The sequence below is a fragment of the Schistocerca nitens genome, chromosome 1, assembly GCF_023898315.1.
Source record: "Schistocerca nitens isolate TAMUIC-IGC-003100 chromosome 1, iqSchNite1.1, whole genome shotgun sequence".
Lineage (NCBI taxonomy): Eukaryota > Metazoa > Arthropoda > Insecta > Orthoptera > Acrididae > Schistocerca > Schistocerca nitens.
In genome coordinates, this window is record NC_064614.1 from 594,841,706 (window position 1) to 594,863,971 (window position 22,266).

The following is a 22,266-nucleotide window of genomic DNA, read 5'->3' on the forward strand; positions in this document are numbered from 1 at the left end:
TAAAGCCAGACGAATCTAGAAATAGCAGTCAATACACTGTTCAATTAATCGTGTATCTATAGAGACATAAAGCTCACGGATACTCGCTGACAGAACATTGTTTTTAACTGAAGCTAACGTATAACGAAATATGGGCGCAACCTACAAACAACAATCGTTAGATTGGTAAGCTTGTACATCTTATTCCCAGAATATTTGCTGTCTGTAAAGTAACTATTCCTATTATATTTATAGCTCCCTTTTTCTCACTCCTGTTATCGAAGTTGGGAAAGATACGCTAAATGTAAACACTGTTAATAATATTTAAATTCTGCCATCACACTCCTCAGTTTCTCTCTAAATACTGTGTGAGACGTTACGTGGTGACTTCTTAGCGTAAGATGTGATGTGAAGCCAAGCAACAATGGACTCACAGTCGGGAGAACGGTGGTTCAAATCGGCGTCCAGCTAACCATATGTAGTTTTTTCGTAGTTTTCCAAAATCGTTTAAAGTCAAATTCGGAGAAGATTCTTTGAAAAGTACAGTCATTCTCCCTTCATTCTTTCTACCGAATTTTTTGGGACACTTCTTTCCACAGTGTCACACATCCTGTCTGATGGTCTGTCAAAGTGTGTGGTACAAAAAAGCTTCACACTGTGTACTACGGGTGCTGGCAGGTTCAAGGAATTCTCCACGTGGAGTTGAAAGGCACGACAGTTTTCCTTCCGTATTTTTCTGTACGACAGCAGCAGGCTTTCTTTTTAATAGATAATGAAGAAGAGAGGTGGAAAGAATTTACCATTCTGAGACACTCTGAATCACCTGAAAATGCGATTTGCATGATCTTTTTCAAAACGACCACATCGGACATGCATTTGTTTTATTCTCATAAAGGATAAACTATAGAAATCTTCACTTAAAAGTAGTAGACAGAGCTGCATTAGCACTGGCATAAGCGCGTTCTGACATCGTCTGGAGCGAACCGTTTATCGTTGAAGGTGAACAGAAGACTCTGGGTCGTGAAAAGTGCGCGAGTGCAAAGCACGGAAATAGCGGCATATTGGATTACAAACGAGGCAGACATTTTAGCAAGAATTCATAGGAACATAATGATGGTAAATTCTAAGGGCCAAGGGGGAGATCTAAACCGAGACTGCTCTCGTAGCAGAGCGTAAAAATGTAGATCTGCTGAGTTATGAAACAACTGTTCGGAATCAGGTGAAAACTTCCACAAGTGTGTTCAAACACGCTACAGCGTGGTTTCAAGTTGAGCCTGTGCTCAGATCGGGTTCAAGTCTTATCTTCACGCTACGTGTAGGAAATATATAATGAAATTCATTTAATGATAATTTACACATAAACACAGGCTGCAGACAATGTCATACTCTTTTTTTGTAATTTAAGGTGGTAGGAATTTGTTAGGTTCAGTAAGATCGCTACACCTAACATTTTCGAAATGACATTCCCGTCTTCTAATTTCATCCTACTATGTGACCCGGTGCACTCCAAGTCGCCTGCTCCTTTCATGAGTTTGAACTAGTGTGTCCATCAACAGAGACGAGAAGAAAAGAAGATGAGTATGGAAACTAACGAAGTCTGCCAAGACAAGGGTCACAAGAAAGGCATGAAGACGTTCTTATGCAAATGCAGCACCACCGGATACGAAGCCGCAAAGGAAGTACTAACAAATGATTTAGCGTTTTCCGAATACGTATTTATGTCTGTTGCTTGTGATACATCAAAACTTTTGCGCCAGGCTAGAACTCGAATCCGGATTTCAAAACTTATGCTCACAAGTTTCGTTATTCCTGCACAGGTGGGGGCAAATATTTTATTATCGTCATTTCAGAATGCACAGGCATATAATTATATCACTGATAATTACAATGTCCGTATCTTTACATTATAATGTTCTTCAGATATACTTGCATGCCTGAAGGAACAGACACTCTTTTTTATGATTACATCTGTTGTAAATACACTGACGGAAAAAAATCGCAACACCAAGAAGGTGTTGTGCGACATAAAGGAAAGTTGGCAGGCCTGTTTCTACATCTGAAAGACGATGTATATTCAAATTTCAAGCCAGCCGCATAAGAGAGGCGCCAGGCATCAGCCGCCGGCCAACACAGAGAGGCAACAGGGAAGTAACCATTTTGTGACATTTAACGAGTTTCTAATCAGGACCCAATTATAAAGTTTCATCGTGTGCTTGGTAGATTAGTTTTTGAATTTCTACGTGATAATTTTAATATTTAATAGACACAATTCTCGTGTTTTCTTGTGCCTCGGAAAGTAACCGATTTTGTGACATTTTACAAATTCATGACCAAGAGCGAATTATTTAGTCTCACATGCGTGCTTTGTTAGTTTAGTTTTTGAGTCTCTGTGTGTTAATCAAATTTAGTAGTAACAGTTCTTGGCTTTTCTTCAGCGTCTACAGTAGAGTTTCGTAGCGCGTGTCGATAGTCTTTTGTCTGTCTGTGTAGCGTAGTGTTCCACAGTCTTTAGTATGGACAGGAACTGCGATTGCTGTGTGCGGATGCAAGCTGACGGGTGGAATCATTCCAGACGTGGACTAGGTCTTTCCGGACGCCAAAGAGCACAGGGTGCAGCCAAATGTAGGTGATGGCTCATGTCAGTAGTCGCTTTGGATTGGAAGATATTCTCTCTCGATTCGAGCGGCTATCTGAAGTGACAGAGGCTGCCAATCTTGCTTGCGAGATGAAAACAGAGCTCACCATTTGCAGCATGGTCGACAAGACCGATTCACGACCTCTAGTACAGAGATGACACGAGGGTCTGAAAAAAAGAGGGTTAGACGGCTCTGCGACCGTGTAAGCGCACATTCCTCGACTTGTGCCAAGACTGATGGGGTTTCGGGTTCCACTAAATAGATCGCGAGTCCATTAAACACAGGAGGCGGCACCTGAGTAGCGAGGGCTGTGTGGCATGGTCTGGTTTTTAGGTTAGAAGGCCTTGAGGTAACAGAGAGGGGCTGAAAGTCTCAAAGAGTGTAGGTCGAACACAGGAAGAACATAGATCTAGGAACCGTTGGTATAACAGTTGTAAATTGTCGTTGCTGTGTTTGAAAGTACCAGAGCTCCAACCGCTAATACCTGCTCAAATATTTGTAGGAACTCAAAGCTAGCTAAAGCCAGACGTAAGCTCAGCAGAAATTTTTGCGAAGACCTAACGATGTTCAGAAAGGACAGGCTGAATACAGTTGGCGGTGGCGTGTTTTTGCTGTTAGAGTTAGTTTATCTTGTAGCGAAATCGAAGTATGTAGTTTCTACAAGTTAGTACGGGTAGAGATCATTCTTGGCAACCAGAATAAAATAATAATTAGATCCTTTTATTGACGTCCCAACTCAGGTGATACAATTGCTGAAAGAAAACCTGAGTCTAATTTCAAACACGTACCCGACTCATACAATTATAGTTGCTGATGACTTCAATTTGCCCTCGATATATTTGCGAAAATACATATGTAAATCCGGGGGTACGCTTAAAACATCATTCGAAATTGTGCTAAATGCATTCTCTGAAACTCATTTCAAGCAATTAGTTCAAGAAGCCATTAGAATGGTAAATGGTAGTGAATACACACTTCACCTCTTATCAACAAATAATCCTAAGCTAATAACGAGCATTAAAACAGACACAGGGATTAGTGAACACACGGTTGTCATAGCGAGACTGAATACCGTAATTCCCAAACCCAACAAAAATAAACGAATAATATATCTATTCAAAAAAGCAGATAAAAATTCGCTTGATGCATTCCTGAGAGACAATCTCCTCTCCTTCCAAATTAACAGTGTCCATGCAGACCAGATGTGGCTTGAATTCAAAGAAACAGTACTGACAGCAATTGAGAGATTTGTAACAAATTAATTAAAAAACTATGGAGCTGATTCCCCTAACTACACAAAACAGATCAGAACACTGTTGTAGAGACAACAAAAATAAAAAAACCATGCCAAATTTTAACAAACGCAAAACCCTCAAGATTGACGATCTTTTACAGAAGCTCTAAATGTAGCACAGACGTCAATGACAGATGCTTATAACAGCTTCCACAACGAAATTTTGACTCAAAACCTGGCAGAAAATCCAAAGAGATTCTGACCGTATGTGACGTGTGACAGGGGCAACACATACACGATGCCTTCTCTGCGTGATAGCAGTGGAAATGCCATCGATGACAGTGTTCCTAAGGCAGAGTTACTATACACAGCCTTCCGAAATTCCTTCACCAAAGAAGACGAAGTAAATATTCCAGAATTCGAATCAATAACAGTTGCAAACATGAGTAATTTTGAAGTAGATATCCTCGGAGTAGTGAAGCAAGTCCTCCAGTCGAGATTGTATACCAATTAGGTCCCTTTCAGAATACGCTGATGTAATAGCTACGTACTTAACAATCACATACAACCGCTCGCTCGACGAAATAACGGAAGTAGATAACCTCGGAGTACTCAAGCAACGTAAATCACTTAATAAAAGCAAGTCTTCTGGTCCAGACTGTATACCAATCACGTCCCTTTCAGAATACGCTGATGTAATAGCTACGTACTTAACAAACACATACAACCGCTCGCTCGACGCAAGATCCGTACCCAAAGACTGGAAAGCTGCACAGGTCACACCAATAATGAAGAACGGCAACAGGAGTAATCCACTAAATTACAGATCCACATCATTAACGTCGATACGCAGCATGATTTAGGAACATAATTGTATTCGAAAATTATAAGTTAAAACATCGTACTTCTGAAATTCAAGGTCTTTACTCAGTGTTGAGTGCTGTCGACCAAAGGTTTCAAACTGATTCCGTATTTATAGAATTCCAGAAGGCTTTTGGCACCGTACTTCACAAGCGGCTTGTAATCAAATTGCGTGATTATGGAATATCGTGTCAGTTATACGACTGGACTCGTGATTTTCTGTCAGAGAGGTCACAGTTCGTAGGAGTCAGCGGAAAGTCATCGACTAAAAGAGAAGTGATTTCTGGCGTTCCCCAAGGTAGTGTTACAGGCTCTCTGTTGTTCCTCATCTATATAAACAATTTAGAAGACACTCTCAGCATTCGTTTTAAGTTGCTTGCAGTTGATACTGTCGTTCATCATCCAGTAAAGTCATCACAAGATCAAAATCAACAGTAAAACGATTTAGATAAGATATCTGTACAGTGCGAAAATTGAAAACTGATCCTAAATAATGAAACGTGTGACGTCATCCACATGAATGTCAGAAGGAATCCGTTGAACTTCGGTTACACGATAAATCAGCTAAACATAAAGGTCGTAAATTCCACTAAATACCTAGGAATTACAATTACGAACAACTGAAATTGGAGATATCACACAGAAAATTCTGTAGAGAAGGCGAACCAAAGACTGCATTTCTCTGGCAGAACACTTTGAAGATGCAACAGATCTACCAAAGAGACTGCCTAAAGAATGATTGTCCGTCCTCTTCTGGAGTACTGCTGCGCGGTTTGGGATCCTTACCAGATGGGATTAACGGAGTACATCGAGAAAGTTCAGAGATTCGACATGTTGCCTTGGTGCCGGCCGCTGTGGCCGAGCGGTTCTAGGCGCTTCCGTCTGGAACCGCGCAGCTGCTGCGGTGGCAGGTTCGAATCCTGCCTCGGGCGTGGATGTGTCTGATGTCCTTAGGTTAGTTAGGTTTAAGTAGTTCTAAGTCAAGGGGACTGATGACCTCAGATGTTAAGCCCCATAGTGCTTGGAGCCATTTGAATTTGTTGTCTCGGCCTGCTCGATCACCATATCTGTCTCTTATCGAGCACGCATGGAGAGATCACCGGACGACAACTACAGCGTCACCCACAAACAGCATTAACCGTCCCTGTATTGACCGACCAAGTGCAACAGGCATGAAAATGCATCCCACAAACTGACATCCGGAACCTGCACAAAACAAAGCGAGCACACTCGCACCGGTTACACCGGTTTTTAATGTACCAGAATTTCCCTTTTGCACTGGCATATCTGCGATCTTGCTGTGTTAATCATTTATATATGTTACCTAGACAAATGTATTCCCGAAATTTCATTAGTCTACATTAATTATTTTTCGGTGTTGCGATATTTTTTCCATCCGTGCGTTACGAAATAGATTCGCATTCTGCGAATACGTAGGTTTGCTTTGGTCCTAGAGGTGTGCCCGGATAGCCGAATTTATTAAGGCGACCGCTCACGATAAGTGAGGAATCTCTGTAGGAATCCCGGTCTGGCATGAATTTTCATGTGTCACAGACAGCTGACGTCAATACGTATTCGCAAAATGAGAATCCAGTTCGTAATATTTACAACATCTGTAGTCGTAACGAACAGTGCCTGCTCCTTCAGACATGCAAGCTTGACTGAAAAACTATTGTAAAGATACAGACACTGTATAAACACAGACACTGTAATCATCAATAACACGCAAAAGGCCGGCCGGTGTGACCGAGCGGTTCTAGGCGCTTCAGTCTGGAACCGCGTGACCGCTACGGTCGCAGGTTCGAATCCTGCTTCGGGAATGGATGTGTGTGATGTCCTTAGGTTAGTTAGGTTTAGGTAGTTCTAAGTTATAGGGGACTGATGACCACAGATGTTAAGTCCCATAGTGCTCAGAGCCATTTGAACCGTTTTGGACCACGCAAAAGAGGTGATACGGCATTACAAGTTGTTTCGCATAGGGAAAGTTGCACACAGGGAGCTCGTTAAGTCTTCAAAAACTGATTTTCAATGTTAGTTTAAGCATACTGAGATTAATACAATAGGTTTTAGATAATATCTGGAAAATACGAAATGCTTTCTGGACATAGCGACAGAAAGAAAATGTTTCTTTTGTGACCATGAGACGGCTGACGTAACCATTAAAAAGGAATTCCTTTGATTGAGTGCTGTTAAATAGTATTTGCATTAGCAGCAACAGTGCATTCTCTATGATGTTACTTGAGTGTCCACAAAGAATTCGCTCTCCAGAAGCATCACAAGTATGAATCATTGCTTCCAGATAAGCGAAGTATTGACTCCTCCTTAACACGGCCAATAACCGCAAATGAACAGCAGTTTAGTGCGAGTGGCCTCTGGGAAGAGCACCATAATCCGGCATTCGCACAGCAAAACGACTGGTCGAAACAAACCTTTCATGTACCCGTAAGTGCAGGCGAAATAATGTATGAAGGTCCGACAGCGGCCGTTTGGAACTGATTTTCTAGAGCGAGCGAAGTTGCGTCATCCAAGAAGGTAATGGCAGTATAACTTTGCATTTTCCTCGTCCTATCGTGGGGCAAGGCAGCGCATCACAATTTATGCTGCATGCCTGAAACTGAAACACGTGATCCTAATGCAGGCGAAGACAAATGTAAAAGGGTAGCGTAGGCATTCGCTTGCCGTGTTCGGCTGTGGTTATTTCCCCACCGCAGCCAGGCTGTAATTTCGAGACGGGAAACCGCCTTCCGGCGAGTGGCCGCAGAATAAGCATGTAGCGAAGGACGGCTACCGTGCACTAACTCAACCTCTTTGTAGGCATCTCCGAGCGTCGTGGTGCAGTGACTAACACATTACACTCGCATTCGGGACGACGACGGTCCAAATCCAAGTCCGGCCACCCTGATTTAGATTTTCCACAATTTTGCATACTTCTTCCTTTTAAGGACGCAGCCGATTTCTTTCCAGATTCTACCCTAACCCGAGCTTGCGCTCCAGCTCTAATGACCTCGTTGTTGAGGAGACGTTAAACCCTAATGTCTCTCTTTATTTCCAAGCATCAACTGACACCTGCTGACAGATGAGGAGGTGCCCATGAAAGTTTCCCACGTTTACATTTATTTTGTACCGAAAATATTATACGTTACCTGCATTCACGTTCCCAAATCGTGGCTATAGAAGATTAAACCTAAGTTACTTTCTTTAGCTTCTTTCCTTGTAACTGTTTTCGCCGTAACCAACACAAAATTATTGCTGGAAATGTAGTCGGTTGGCAAGGACGACGCGGTGCGAAAAGTTGACTGCGCGTTGTTGTTCCTCAACACACTGCAATGGTGCGTAAATACAGACCACCAACAGCAAATCTGTGAATGGTTAGCAATTGAGACGCACACCGGATAGACAACATTTGTCTGTCAGTATCTCTTTGCGACATTTCTGTATCTGTATTCATTCTCCTCATAAAACAGCTGGCAATAAAAGTTTGTGGAAGGATTATTACTCATGACAATATTCTGATAATATAGGTCACTGAAAGTGAAAGACACAAGCAACGTGTTCGGTTTAAATAAACTGCCGGGAAAAAAATTAATACACCTGGAAATACAACGTCGATTTTGGACCGATGTTCAACCATTCGTAGAAGAGGTTCTACACGAGCACAGACGCCCGCCAGAATCGTCGTATTGTAAGGGCAGCACTGGCAGATGGTACATCTGACACGGCGCAGGTGAGAAGGCTTGTGAGCCCAGGCGTGTCAACACGCAACGTTGCGAATCGGTTATTAGCACTGGGACCATGGGCACGCATACCTCTAGCCCGTCTCCGACTCGTGCCACAGCATTCACGAGCACGGCTCAAGTGGTGCCGTCAGAGTGTGACTTGGAAGATGGAATGGCGCGCTGCGGTCTTCAGCGATGAAAGCGGATTCTGCCTGCACGCAAGTGATGGTTTGCGGGTACGACGTACACCTCGTGAGCGCTGTCTCGTAGAGTCCATTCGTTCATGACACACTGGACATACCCCAGGCTTTCTGGTCTGTGGTGCGATAAGCTACAACTCTCGTTCACCTTTGATGTTTCTGGAGGCCAAGCTAACCAGCGCTCGGTAAATGCAGACTCTTATTAGACCAGTTCTTTTGCCGTTCTTGCAACAGGAAGGTGATGTGTTGTTCCAACAAGATAACGCGCGCCCCACTCAGTCCGTGAAACTCAACGTGCTCTGCAAGACGTGCAGCAACTTCCCTGGCAACCACGACCTCTGCACTTGTCTCCAATCGGGCACGTGTGGGATAAGATGGGACGAAGAGTGAAATGTAATCCTTTCGCGTAATCCATGCGCATTGTTCCAACAATAAACCCTGAACGAATGGGAAACCTCTGAAAGGGTGTACTAGTTTTTTTCCGCCAGTTTATTACTGGTGTGAGTGTATAGCAATCGCTAAACTATACGAAATTGGCAAATCGCTCCTATTGATTATGTACAAGATTCTGTGATTACGTTTGAGTTATGTGGAAGATAATGTCATTTAATCGTATGGTGATTTTATACAATATACAGTTGATACAAGGCAAGTGATTTTATACAATATACATGTGATATAAGACAAGATTAAACCTTAAAGTCCGTGTTTTTCAACCAATTAATTAAGCTGGGTGTGAGAGTGAACAAGTCGTCGGGAATTCCAGGGTATGAATGAAGTGGACGGCGTTGGACTAAATGTTCAATTGTCTGCTCTTCTTGATTACATTCACACATTGGTGAACTGATCCAGCCACATTTGTACCTGAAGTAGCTACAACAACCATGTCCAGTCCTTAACCTGTTGAGGCGGCACCAGAGGTTCTTCGGTAGGTCAAAACCTTTTGGCTTCTTTGTAGGATCAAGGTAATGGGCTCTTGTTCCCAATGTTTTTGTTGTCAATTCATGCATCCAGCTTTCATTTAGATCAAAACCATCCGCTATGGGTTGTCCTGCAGTAACACTTGCTAGTCTTCTTGATCACAATCGTTGCTGTGGCGGATGACAGAATTCCTGGTGCAGTGGTAGAGAGGGTGATGCAGAGATTTTCTTGGCCTCCCTCAGTAGAGTTTGTTTCCGCCTTAAGTGAGGTGGAGGGATGTGACTCAGTACAGGTAACCAGTGGCATGGGGTTGATTTGATGGAACCAGTAATGCAGCGCATTGTGTCGTTAAGTTTTGTGTCTACCTTCTTCACATGTACACTTTCCAACCAGACAGGTGCACAGTACTCATAAGGCACGCTTTCACTACATGGGCGGCAGCAAAGGCATTCTCAGCCAGCGAGGTATTCAGCCTTGTGTCATAGTCCAGATTCAATGTGTTTCCAGTTTCATATCGCAGTTCATATGCTGGAAATAAATTTCAGTTCTGGGATACAAGCGGCACTGCGAACGTAGTGTATTATGAGAATCTAACTGGCAAGTCGCCACAGTTTTATGTGTATTTTCAGACCTATCCATACAAGCACTGTAGGCAGGAGCTATGGCACGTATTGCCTGTTTTGCATTATCATAAAATATTGTAGAGCAAAACCTAATAATGATGAGTAATTGTGAAGCACAGTCTTTTCGTGATCTGGTTGTGGTTTATTGTTTCGTGAAAATATCTACATGACTATCACATTCAGTTGGTCCAAAACGCTTCTGTGGCTTACTTCAGTCTCGATGAGGACCCCTCTTATGCCAACCTCTTCCGTTCATCTCCGAAAATAATGTTTCAGTACCCAGGCCTGTCTATTATTGTAGTTGACGTCGTCATGGAAGAGCACATTGAAGAAACACAAGGTTTGGACACTCGGACAAATTAACAAGCGACGCACTGTGTCTTGTGGTGCAATGACATTTTCAGAAAATTATAAGATACCACGTACCTGTACGAGACTAACGTTGTTACAGCCGATGACACATGGCTTACCACTTCAATGTTCTGACAAATAAGCAGGTGTTTGGAGTACAGTACCACAGTACGGAAATCCAGTTTGTTGAGAGGACAGTGATAAGTGTTTCGACAGGAAAAAGCAGCACTGTCTGGCGATCGGCTCTCAAACATCAGTTTTTAGGAAACGGTTGGCGAAACAATGCCTGCCTCAAGTGAAAGACGCACTTAATAACACCAAAATCCGCTAACTGCTTATTCAGCTGCAGTACACTTCAAAGTTCTTATAATCCTTCCTGTATCTTTGATCTTGTCGTATGTGACTACGACTTGTTTCAGTAAGAGAAGAGGCTGAAGAGACCGCGGTCATTTTGTATGGATGAAATTCTGTGTGGGCTAACACAGTGAGGAGGCACGCTCTTAGCTGACGAAGTATTAGGGAAAAGGGTTTGATGAGTGGTGTGGACGGATGTGGAAATGCAGTACGGGTAAAGGAGCTCTTTGTGGGAAAAAAAAGAAGAGAGAGTGAATCTGTATTGAAAAGCTTTCACAATATTGGAAATTAGTCTTGCATCCTGAAATGCAGTGCAAACTGTTACTAAACATCCTGACAGATCACAACAGTGAAGTGGACCGAGACTCGTACTCAACTCATAGTTTTCGCAGGGTCTGCTCTTGCCAGTGAATAGCTTGTGGCTCAACTTTCTCCGACGTCTGGCAGACCTTCGTCGCATGAAATGTATCTTTTTATGTCCCTTACCCAACCTGAATCACTGTAGACTAGAATCTCCGGAAAACTTACACCTCATGAACATACAAAAATACACAACTGTGAGAGTTATAGTAGGAGAGAGAGAGAGAGAGAGAGAGAGAGAGAGAGAGAGAGAGAGAGAGAGCAACATCTGAAAGCGTGGGCTGCTTCGAAATGTGGCAGCAGGGGGTAACAAGAACGAATGTTGTATAATATCTTTAATAGTGCCAGGAACGAAGAGCGTGGGCGGCTTTAGAATGCACATTTGCCGTGGTAATGTACAGCCAGGTAAATGTTCGATCAAATTTAGCTGACACTGGGCTGCACTGTAAAATTCTGTCTTTCATCTTACAACCCAAATTTTCCACTTTGAGGCTTTTGTCCTTTCACACCAAGCACTATCCTCGTGGACCGTTAACTTAAAAATGGTTCAAATGGCCCTGAGCACTATGGGACTTAACATCTGAGCTGAATACTGAACATATGAGCCATGCAGTCCACTGCCGTTTGTTTTCCTTCAATTCTCTAGTGTGTGTGTGTGTGTGTGTGTGTGTGTGTGTGTGTGTGTGTGTGTGTCATTAGATAGATATGTTCGACGATATGGTGGACGAAATGCTTGAAAGGAAAACCATGTTGAACAGTTACTTTGTTGGAAGTGTTGCTGTTGTCTTGCCCAAGTTGCACCACTAGCTTTTAACGAACTGTGAGAGGAAAGATGAAAACACTACAGATAGCTTATTAAATAACTTTGTCAATTATCTTTATCGTACTAGCCTAACGCATTTCAGGAAACCATCGAAAATATAAATCAGGATGACCGTCTGGGGATTTGAGCCTCGTACCTGCCGAATATATATCCACTGTACTGACATCGTACCTCAGTTTCACAAGAATTATGTTAATGAGAGAAAAATAAACTCTCAAGAAAGAAATGTTGTATAAAATGACAAGTAAACCATAACTGTTATACTGAGCGTAAATCTATTTAAAAATCGTCGGTGAGACAACAAAAAATGATCTGTTTAGCTTACCACAGGCATCGATAAGCTGAAAAGAACAAATTAAATCATCTACGAAATCAAATTTCAATTAACTGGCCGGCACTGGCGTCGATAAGCAATTATTTTTCCAATGGGTATTAATAATGCGCTTATTCATTTTAGCACAGAGCGGTGTCACCGAACGGATACGCTACGGCACATTAATGTCGCTAGCCCGGCACCGTGAGTGAGGGATGAGAATTGCCTTTCGCAATAATGCCGTTGCCGCGGCAACCGCGAGAAGACCTCCAGGGTTACGCGCCGCCGGAAACTCGTGCGGCCTTGCAGCGATACCGACCTTGAAGTCGATGTAGCCGTTCTTGTCCATGTCGAATGTCCGGAAGACATGGTCGCAGAATTCCTCGGCGTTGCCGCTCGGGAAGAACATCTTGTACATGTCGACGAACTTAGCCGGCGTCAGGCGGCCGTTGGGGCAGTCTTGCTGCAACACACAAGGAAAACAGTCTGCGTCAGTCACCTGTCTACATCAATACTCGAACAGCGACGCCACTGACTTGTCAACAGGCGAGCGTTCTCATAAGTTATATGCATGTCCGTATGTGGCAGTCTTGAGGTACCGAAGCAAGCTCCGACACAACGAGCTCACCGGAGTCTAAAATAAGCTTCAACGTATCAGCGCTTCCCAAAAACCACTAATGAAACTGACGAGAGCTACTGAAATCTACAGAAATCCTGCTAAATTATAGAATTAAATCAAGTCCACTGCACGTGAGCGAGTTTTACATTCTAAAAAAGTTTCTCGTATACGGGAGAATCATGTGAGTGACACTGACTTTACCCTTCGATTCTTTGTATCTTTAGTGTCTTCTTTATGAGTATGTAATGTGATATATACAGCGATTTTTTTCTTTCCTTATGTTTCGTTCAAATGTAGAAATATGCAATGCTCGCAGTCAGTATCACAAACAATTTACAAAGGAGATTAGAGACAGGAGAGTAAAAACTCTAGAGTTGACTGTGAGTAAAGAATTTTGGCAGCGTCCAGGTGAGAGAGAGAGAGAGAGAGAGAGAGAGAGGGAGAGAGAGAGAGAGACTGAAACGTCATGAAACGGAGCATAGACTTGTATATCTTTGATAGAAACACACACACACACACACACACACACACACACACACACATACTGTATCCAGCACAGTCTCAAAAAAATCATTGCGTTTACCAAAAGATAATACTTCTTGTGTTTTACATGGATACCCAGCTCGTACCGGAGCTGCCGTATAGGAGAAATTTTTTTAAAGTTCTTGTGCTATGTCAAGGACATTCATTTTGCAAATACGAGACAATATCATCTCGTTTTAAAGTATTCCACGTTGTTTCCAATTAACCGACTAATTTATTTGTAGCGGCTAGTCATTTCTACGTGCACGGGGGTAATGAACGCGCCGTCGTATGTTCTACCCGAAAGGGCAACACATGTGGAGTGAAACGGTATTACATTTTATTTCTCGACGTATATTGCGGCTGCTGTCACTTATAGGCTTGTGACAGTCTTCCAACTAACAGTAATACATATCTGTAATGAATAGGGCGGTTGACTAAACAATCGACAGATGAAATAGAACTCGAAGTGTGAATTTCATGTGTGGATATGTTTCTGTATGGATTTTTATGCGATGTGTACTCGACGAAGCGCTATCTATGTAGCAATTTTCTGAACACAAATAAGAATGCCGTAATGCACAATTACTGCGATGGCGTGCTGAAAAGTGACGCCACCGAATTTTTAATGTAAAAACTCTTAAAACTTTCTAAATAAAACCAACCTTACTAACATCCTACATTTTCATTCTTGATGCCTACATATTTACCGCCCAGAATTGTAGCGTATACCACGAGGGTACATAACGTAAATATGTCGGTGCGTGAGAAACAGCATGCTGTAATTGACTTTCATATACAAAGAGTTCGTCAACACACGGAACACCGTCGCCTTCAGCATGAAAATGTCAAAGCACACACGAGCGCTGCGCTGCGACACCAGCAACAGTCCGACACCTCGGGTTCACTGTCATCCATACAGTTCCGATCTGGCCCCATCAGCTTTTCACCGGTTTCCAAAACTCAAATAACATTTTCGAGGACTTCACTTCGATAGTGATTAATAGATGCAGGTAGAGGTGAGGTTGTGGCTCCGTCAACAAAATAAAACATTCCACAGTGACGGTATAAACAAACTGTTCTTTCGTTGGGAGAAAGGTGTTTGTCATGGTGACTACGTTCAGAAATAAATATGCAGATGTGAAGAACAAAGATGTACAATGTTAATAACGTTTGTTTTATTTAACATACTTTAAGAAGTTTCATATTAAAAAATTGGGGCTATTGCTCTTCAGTACGCCATCGTATGTTTTTAATGATTTATTTAATATATAATTTCTGCGTAATTCTATAAAAGCTTAACAATTACAATTTGAAAAGAGACACCGTTCACAGCAACACGAATAACACAATATTGTGCCATAAACACACCTGCTGAACCTCATGAAACGTGTAAATCCTCGTTTGCAACAACAAATACAAGATGTAATTCTGAATGAAATTATGAACAATGAATACACGAAGTTAACCAGGAACGTAGCAAAATGCCATCTTCCCCGACGCTACCTCATATGCTGATGAACCAATTTAATTTCACTTCTTGTATATAGAACAGCATCTGCTTTTTTTCAAAATAAATAATAATATTACTTATTGTTTTGCAAGGTACACATGCTGTGCTGTGGGACGGTCGGGATGGTTGAAAATGAACACACTTCGTTCGCCGCGTTTTGCAGTGTAGACACTTTTATTGTTCCAAATTGCTCCCGTTATCTGATCTGAGGAGGAAAAGTAAAGATAATAGGAGGGGGGGGGGTGTCGAGGGAGGCTACAATTCATATCACGGATTATACAAAATTACAAAATTCGATGTACCTTATGCAACCTGTTATAAAATTGCCTTGTTACATTACATCTTGGAATAATAAAAGTGTCTAGACTCCCATCGTGGCGATCGAAGTGTGTTCATTTTCATAATTAATTATTATTTCATTTATATAATGGCAATTTTAATCATGGATATTACCATAGTTCAAAAACAAATTGAAATTCTTCCAAAAGTTGCGGAAAAAGTAGGACTACAAATAAAATTCGAAAAAACGAAATATATGACATGAACCAAAGAAGCACAAAAGTTTTTGAACACAAAATATGGAAAAATAAAAAGAGTTTCTCAGTTTAAATACTTTGGGGAAATCATACACGGAAACGGTCTAGAAAAATGTGCAAACGAAGATCGCTGTCAAAAAACGAAAACTGCATTCAGATTAACATAAAATATTTATAATTATACATTGTAATAAAACATTAATGTCTTTATGGAGCAGAAACTTTAATTTTAAATATAAAGAGGGATAGTGAAGGAATTCAAAAGAACGAAAGATAGATCATTAGGAAAATATTAGGCACCAAAATTACTGATGGAGAAACTTACAGACTAATACCGATATAGAAGATATACATGGTGACATGAGAAAACGAAGACTTAAATTTTATGGGCACATTAAAAGAATTGCACCCAGCAGGTTGATAAAACAAATAGTAGAATTCTACGAAAACAGAAGTAAGGCCAAAACTGAGCCATTAAATGGATCGCTGCTCTTAAGGAGGATCTTAAAGTAGCCGGTATAACTCAGGAAGACGTTACAGAGAGACAAACAATCAGGCAAAAGGTATTTGCTTGGAAAGCTCGTCAGAGAGAAATTAGAAAACGGACTGGAACATCGTTCTATGATGAAAGAAAGAATTCTTTCTGAAAGGAGGAAACAGATCTGGACGCAAAGGAAGGCTAACCACTAAAAGTGACATCCATGGATTGCACCTCCCGTGATCCTATTTGACCCATAAGTGAATAATAACAATAACAATAATAATAATAATAATAATAATAATAATAATAAACACTATATGGCAAGCACCCGTATCATCTAACACAGCCACACATCGATCAAGACGCATCCAACACATGGTTAAGAAAAGGCAATATATACAGTGAGATGGAAGGATTAATGATTGCAATACAGGATCAAACAATAAACACCAGATATTACCCCAATACCACAACAGATAAATGCAGACTTTGCAAACAACAAACAGAAACAGTAGATCACATCACAAGCGGATGTACAATACTAGCAAATACAGAATACCCCAGAAGACATGACAATGTAGCAAAAATAATACATCAACAGCTTGCCTTACAACATAAACTTATAAAACAACACGTTCCCACGTACAAGTATGCACCACAAAATAAACTGGAGAATGATGAATACAAATTATACTGGAACAGAACCATTATAACAGATAAAACAACACCACATAACAAACCTGACATACTCACCAACAAAAAGAAGAAATTAACACAACTAATCGAAATATCCATACCCAATACAACAAATATACAAACGAAAACAGGAGAAAAAATTGAAAAATACATCCAACTGGCTGAGGAAGTCAAGGACATGTGGCATCAGGATAAAGTTGACATTATACCAATTATACTATCAACCACAGGAGTCATACCACACAATATCCACCAGTACATCAATGCAATACAGCTACATCCAAACTTATATATACAACTACAGAAATCCGTAATTATTGATACATGTTCAATTACCCGAAAGTTCCTAAATGCAATATAACATATACCGTACAGTTAAAAGGAAGTCACGCTTGATCAAAGTCCGCGTCACTTTCCATTTTTGACCAGACATGACTTCTGAGAAAAGAAAGAAATAATAATAAAATCCAGAATTTATATGTAGTAGGTAAATAATTTTTATCTTCGATGGATGATGTATTTATAATATCTACAAGGCACAGGTCTCATTTCTGTGCAGTTATATTTCTATATTATAACAAATGTAAAGTCGATTGAAGAACAATTCTGTATTAATCTGTGCGCATCAGAATATGTAGAACACCTGTAACATCTCTAGTACCATTCTTAAACAGTCAGTGCGTAATGCCCAAATGTGAAGCTTTCGAAAAAAATACGCAGCGCAGGTGCACATGACTGCTGGTATGAAACATCAGTCTAACATTGTTCCATATTATTAACCAAACACATGCCACTGTAAACAAAGTTTTAAATTTAAAATATTTACAGAAATTTCGACATCGTTGCTTTTCTTGGAGCAACGTTGCTCAACTGAACGTCAAAATTATCATCTGAAGAATGAGTAACGCCTCTGAAACGGGATGTTATTTAAGAATTCCAATTTAGTTATCAGTTATGTTACGATTACACAAGTGTATTTAGTGCTGCGAAAAGCAGAAATAACAAACGACTAATCGCTTGAAGGATATCAAAGAATCCACGCGGTACCGCCAGTGTCTTGACATGGAAGTTGGCACATACTTTGTTAGCTGCACCTTCGTAATGAACTGAGACGAGCTAAAAGGAATTGTTGTTTTAGAACCCATCAAGTTTTTGGCCATCGTTCTCTCCTTGCAACTGACAATCTGCTTCGAGATTTTGATTTACACTGGTTCATTCGGCGTGCTTTGCAACAGGGAGCTGTTACGACCGAGATATTGAGATCCCTCAAACCTAATCATCACCAACAGGACTAACAGCAGCAGCCGCAGCATCTCAGCACAGGACCTGGTGGACAGTATCATCAATTCATTTCAACAGACGAGCACGTTGCCTCACCTTGTGGTACTCGTCGCTTCACAACCAAGCAGTAATTCGAGAAATGGTCGAGGTAGCAGGTACCGCTATCCTCACCCTGCACTCCCACGTGTATGTGAAGTAGGTCTGCAGTAATAATATGCAACACAAAGCAGCGAGACGTGCGTCGAAGTCCACAACTCAGCGAGGTAAACTAAGCGTCATCTGGTGACGAAGGACGCTTGATAGCGATCTGTTGAGTCAAGCAATCGCGATGTAATAGCGTCCCCCAGCCAAACCAACACCAAGGAAGTAACTGATGCTCACGGGAAACTTCATTTCTTACGATCGATAGCCAAATAAAAATAATACCTACCAAAAAGTTTCCGTTTGAGGGCGTTGTTGCAGCGTACGTGCAACGCAGCGCGATTCCGATGCGGGTATATAATCACCGCCATGTAGGCGAGGGATCAGTGCGGCATTCGTGTTTTTCTGACGTGCGTGCATTAATTGCGGAAAAGTGAACTATGGCAACGTTATTACCAAATGCGTCCAAATGAACCAACGCGCTGTTATTCTTTTCTTGGTTGCTGAAGGACAAACGCCGGTAGACATCCATCGGAGGATGGATAATATGTATGGGGAAGCATGCTTGCAGAAAGCCACCGTTGTGCATTGGTGCGTCAAGGGGTGCTCCTACTTCATGATAATGCACGTTCTTACATCACTAATGTCATAAGGCATACCTACACTATCTCACGTGGAAACACTCGAGCACCCACCGTGTAGTCCTTATCTCTCCCCATGACGTTATCACGACTTCGGTCCCTTAAAAACGAACTTGAAGGATTGACGATTCCTGTCGGATCAGGATGTACAGCAGGACCCGGTGTTTTGTATTAATGATGTCAACCCCAAATCATCAACCCCAAATCCTGTATCATTGCAGTGACACTCTCTCTCTCTTTCGCGATAATACACCGTCAGTCCTATCTGGTAAAGATCCCACACCGCGCAGCAGTATCCTAAAAGAGGACGGATAAGCGTAGTATAGTCAGTCTCTTTACTGGATCTGTTACATTTTCTAAGTATCCTGCCAATAAAACTCAGTCTTTGATTAGCCTTCCTCACAACATTTTCTGTGTGTTCCTTCCAATGTAAGTTGTTCATTATAATTCCTAGGTATTTAGTTGAATTTACGGCCTTAGGTTTGACTGATTTATTGTGACCGAAGTTTAACGGATTCCTTCTAGCACTCAAGTTGATGAGCTCACATTTTTCGTTATTTAAGGTCAACTGCCAATTCTTGTACCAAACATATCATTTCTAGATCGTTCTGCAGTTTGTCTTTATCTTCATCTAACAGCACGACATCACCTGCAGCGCCTCTCCTGGGCTCGTCACCTTATCGGTTGGACCCTAGACGGCCTGATAAGTCCCGGTTTCACTTGGTAAGAGCTGACAGTAGGGTTCGAGTATGGCGCACATCCCACGAAGCCATGGTCCCAAGTTGTCGGCAACGCACTTTGAAAGCTGGTGGTCGCTCCATACTGGAGTGGGCTGTGTTTACATGGCTTGAACTGGGTCCTTTGATTCAACTGAATCGATCGTTGACTGTAAATGATTGCGTTGGAAAGCATTTGCTGCCATTCATGGACTTCATGTTCCCAAACAACAATGTCATGTCACCGGGCTACCATTGTCCTTGATTGGTTTGAAGAGCATTCTGGAGAATTCGAGCGAATGATTTGGGCACCCAGATCGTCCGACATGAATGCCATCGAATATATACGGAACATAATCGAAAGGTCAGTTCGTACATAATATCCTTTACCGGAAACGCTTTCGCAATTATGGACGGCTGTAGAGGCAGCATGGATCAATATTTCCGCAGGAGCCTTCCAAAGACTTGCAAAGTCCATGGCATGTCGAGTAGATGCACTACGCCGGGCAAAGGAGTCCCGTCTGATAATACACGGTATTAGGAGGTATACCATAGCTTTTTCTACCTCAGTGTATGTACACATATAAAACGTGCACTTGTAAAATCGGATGGTTGTTTTGACAATAAAAAGTATGTATTCCTGTGCGTAACATACAATTTACTCCAAGTTTCTGTCCTCCTTCATGTAGAAGAAAGTCTTGTGCAGACTGATGAATACCTTTGAAACATCCTGTTATGTGAACGGCGAGGTTACTGAGACGCACCCGAACTACTTATATCGGTGTGACGTTGCATCCTTGTGGCGGTGTGCTCTCAACCGAATCAGTTCTGTACAACCAGCTTTCGTCAGTTTCCCTGGCAGCCAGGAATCCGCCCAGGCAGGTATTTGTGAACCGCGAGCGTTTCCTGCGTGGGCCGCGCCCCGCAGACAGCCTCTTCCGTCCGCCACCAGTCTCGCTCCGTCTCAGGCAGCACTCGCCGCTCCCAATACAACGTTCTGAGCGGGGTAGCACCCCAATAGATCACCGTAAACAAGTAATCTATACTAATAAATAAAGGGGAAACTTCGTTAGTAACGATCTCGAAAAGTTACTGACCGATTTACTTCAAATTTTTAGTCGATAATCTAATAAACAATCGGACGGACAAAAGGTAGGTTTTTCTTTAACAATAATGTACAGCTTCCTGTTAAAATCGACTGCGAGAAACGAAATTTTCTGCTGTATTGTGCAATGCTGTGAAAAGAAATAGTGTAGCGTTAGCCGTTCGCAGATTAGAACTACGCCAAATTGTGTAAATGAATTCTCACAGACCTAACAGCTGGAGAGGCCAGTTCACATCCCGTATATCAATGATCCCAACCGATCTAACCAGTAAATTTAAGCGAACAACAAAGAAGGTTAAAAGGTTAAAAAATACGTTGGAATTGATTAAAGATGAGAGTTTTGTTACCATGGTCAATTGTATGTGGCCTTTCATTAAGTCGTACCACACAGAACCCCAAAAACTAAAACTAGTAACTATTAGGACATATGCTACACATTTTTGAACAACTGAATGTAAAGAATGTATTGTGTACAGATGTGCTGTGGAGAAGTGCTGTTTTGTTTTCCTCTTCGCAGTCTGTTTCAACCACGATAGTAGGCCCTTAAGAAATTAGACCATTTTTTCGCATGGTTAATTTTTGTTGCCGTTTCTCGAACTAGCACTTCAGGAAACCAGTTCCACCTCTGCACACATATCCAAAAATCGAAAAATGTTATATATTCCGAAGTTCTGTAACTGTATTGCGCAAAAAAATTACAAATCTTAAAACAACAAAAGAAAACGAAAAAGTGTTTTTCATTCATATTCTTATGATTTATTAGAATTTCGTGTTCCAGACCTTCAAGGTGGGCGAAATCACAACGAAGAGCAGAAATTTGGGTGCTGAGACGAATCCCAACGAACATCAGATTAGGACGTATATCCAATTTCCATTCATATTTAGGAATTGCGAAGCACTGCGCGGTTCGCTAGTTATTAAAATGAATTTAAGTGAAGTTCGCGGTGTAGACGTGTTGAGCTGCATGTGGGGGGCTCAGAGGCGTCGGGGAGTGCGTGCAGATACAACGCCAGTGGACCCTAGTGTAGTCCTCCGATAATAGGCTGCAGTACAGCAACCGCAGGACACACCAAGGAGACTAGGCGCTCGCCGCCGTGCAGCGTATGTTCGTTCACAAGTCATGCACGTAATTTCAGTCCCAGACGACGTACGGCGTTGATCGCGCCTCAAAGTGAGACCATGAAAACGTAAAATGATTGCAGATGAGTACAAAATTTTAAGGAAATGTAGAGATTACGAGATCTGAACCACTTAGCTTGGTCAACGACTCCCGGATTCTGCCACACTGGTAGTACTAGAGACTAAGACTGGCGGTAACTATGTGGAAAAGAAACCACCCATACATTTAAAATATTTTTATTGCTGTTAACGTATGATGTAAAGTGCAAGGTTGTTGCCGTTTAACCAGAAAAAAGCGTTTGCGGGTTTTAATAAAAATTAAAAACCCACCCAACAAGCCCAATCAAAATGGTTCAAATGGCTCTGAGCACTATGGGACTCAACATCTTAGGTCATAAGTCCCCTAGAACTTACAACTACTTAAACCTAACTAACCTAAGGACATCGCACACATCCATGCCCGAGGCAGGATTCGAACCTGCGACCGTAGCAGTCCCGCGGTTCCGGACTGCAGCGCCAGAACCG

General features: G+C 41.9%; 1 protein-coding gene across 2 annotated transcripts in view; it reads right to left on the reverse strand.

The window, feature by feature from the left end:
• LOC126256181 (neuronal calcium sensor 2) overlaps window positions 1–22,266 on the reverse strand; it is a 675,443-nt gene that overhangs the window by 124,372 nt on the left and 528,805 nt on the right. For both annotated transcript variants that reach the window (XM_049955461.1, XM_049955462.1), the window contains one exon: window positions 12,691–12,834. In XM_049955461.1, the coding sequence (XP_049811418.1) occupies window positions 12,691–12,834 (144 nt within the window). The remainder of the gene's footprint in view (window positions 1–12,690; window positions 12,835–22,266) is intronic.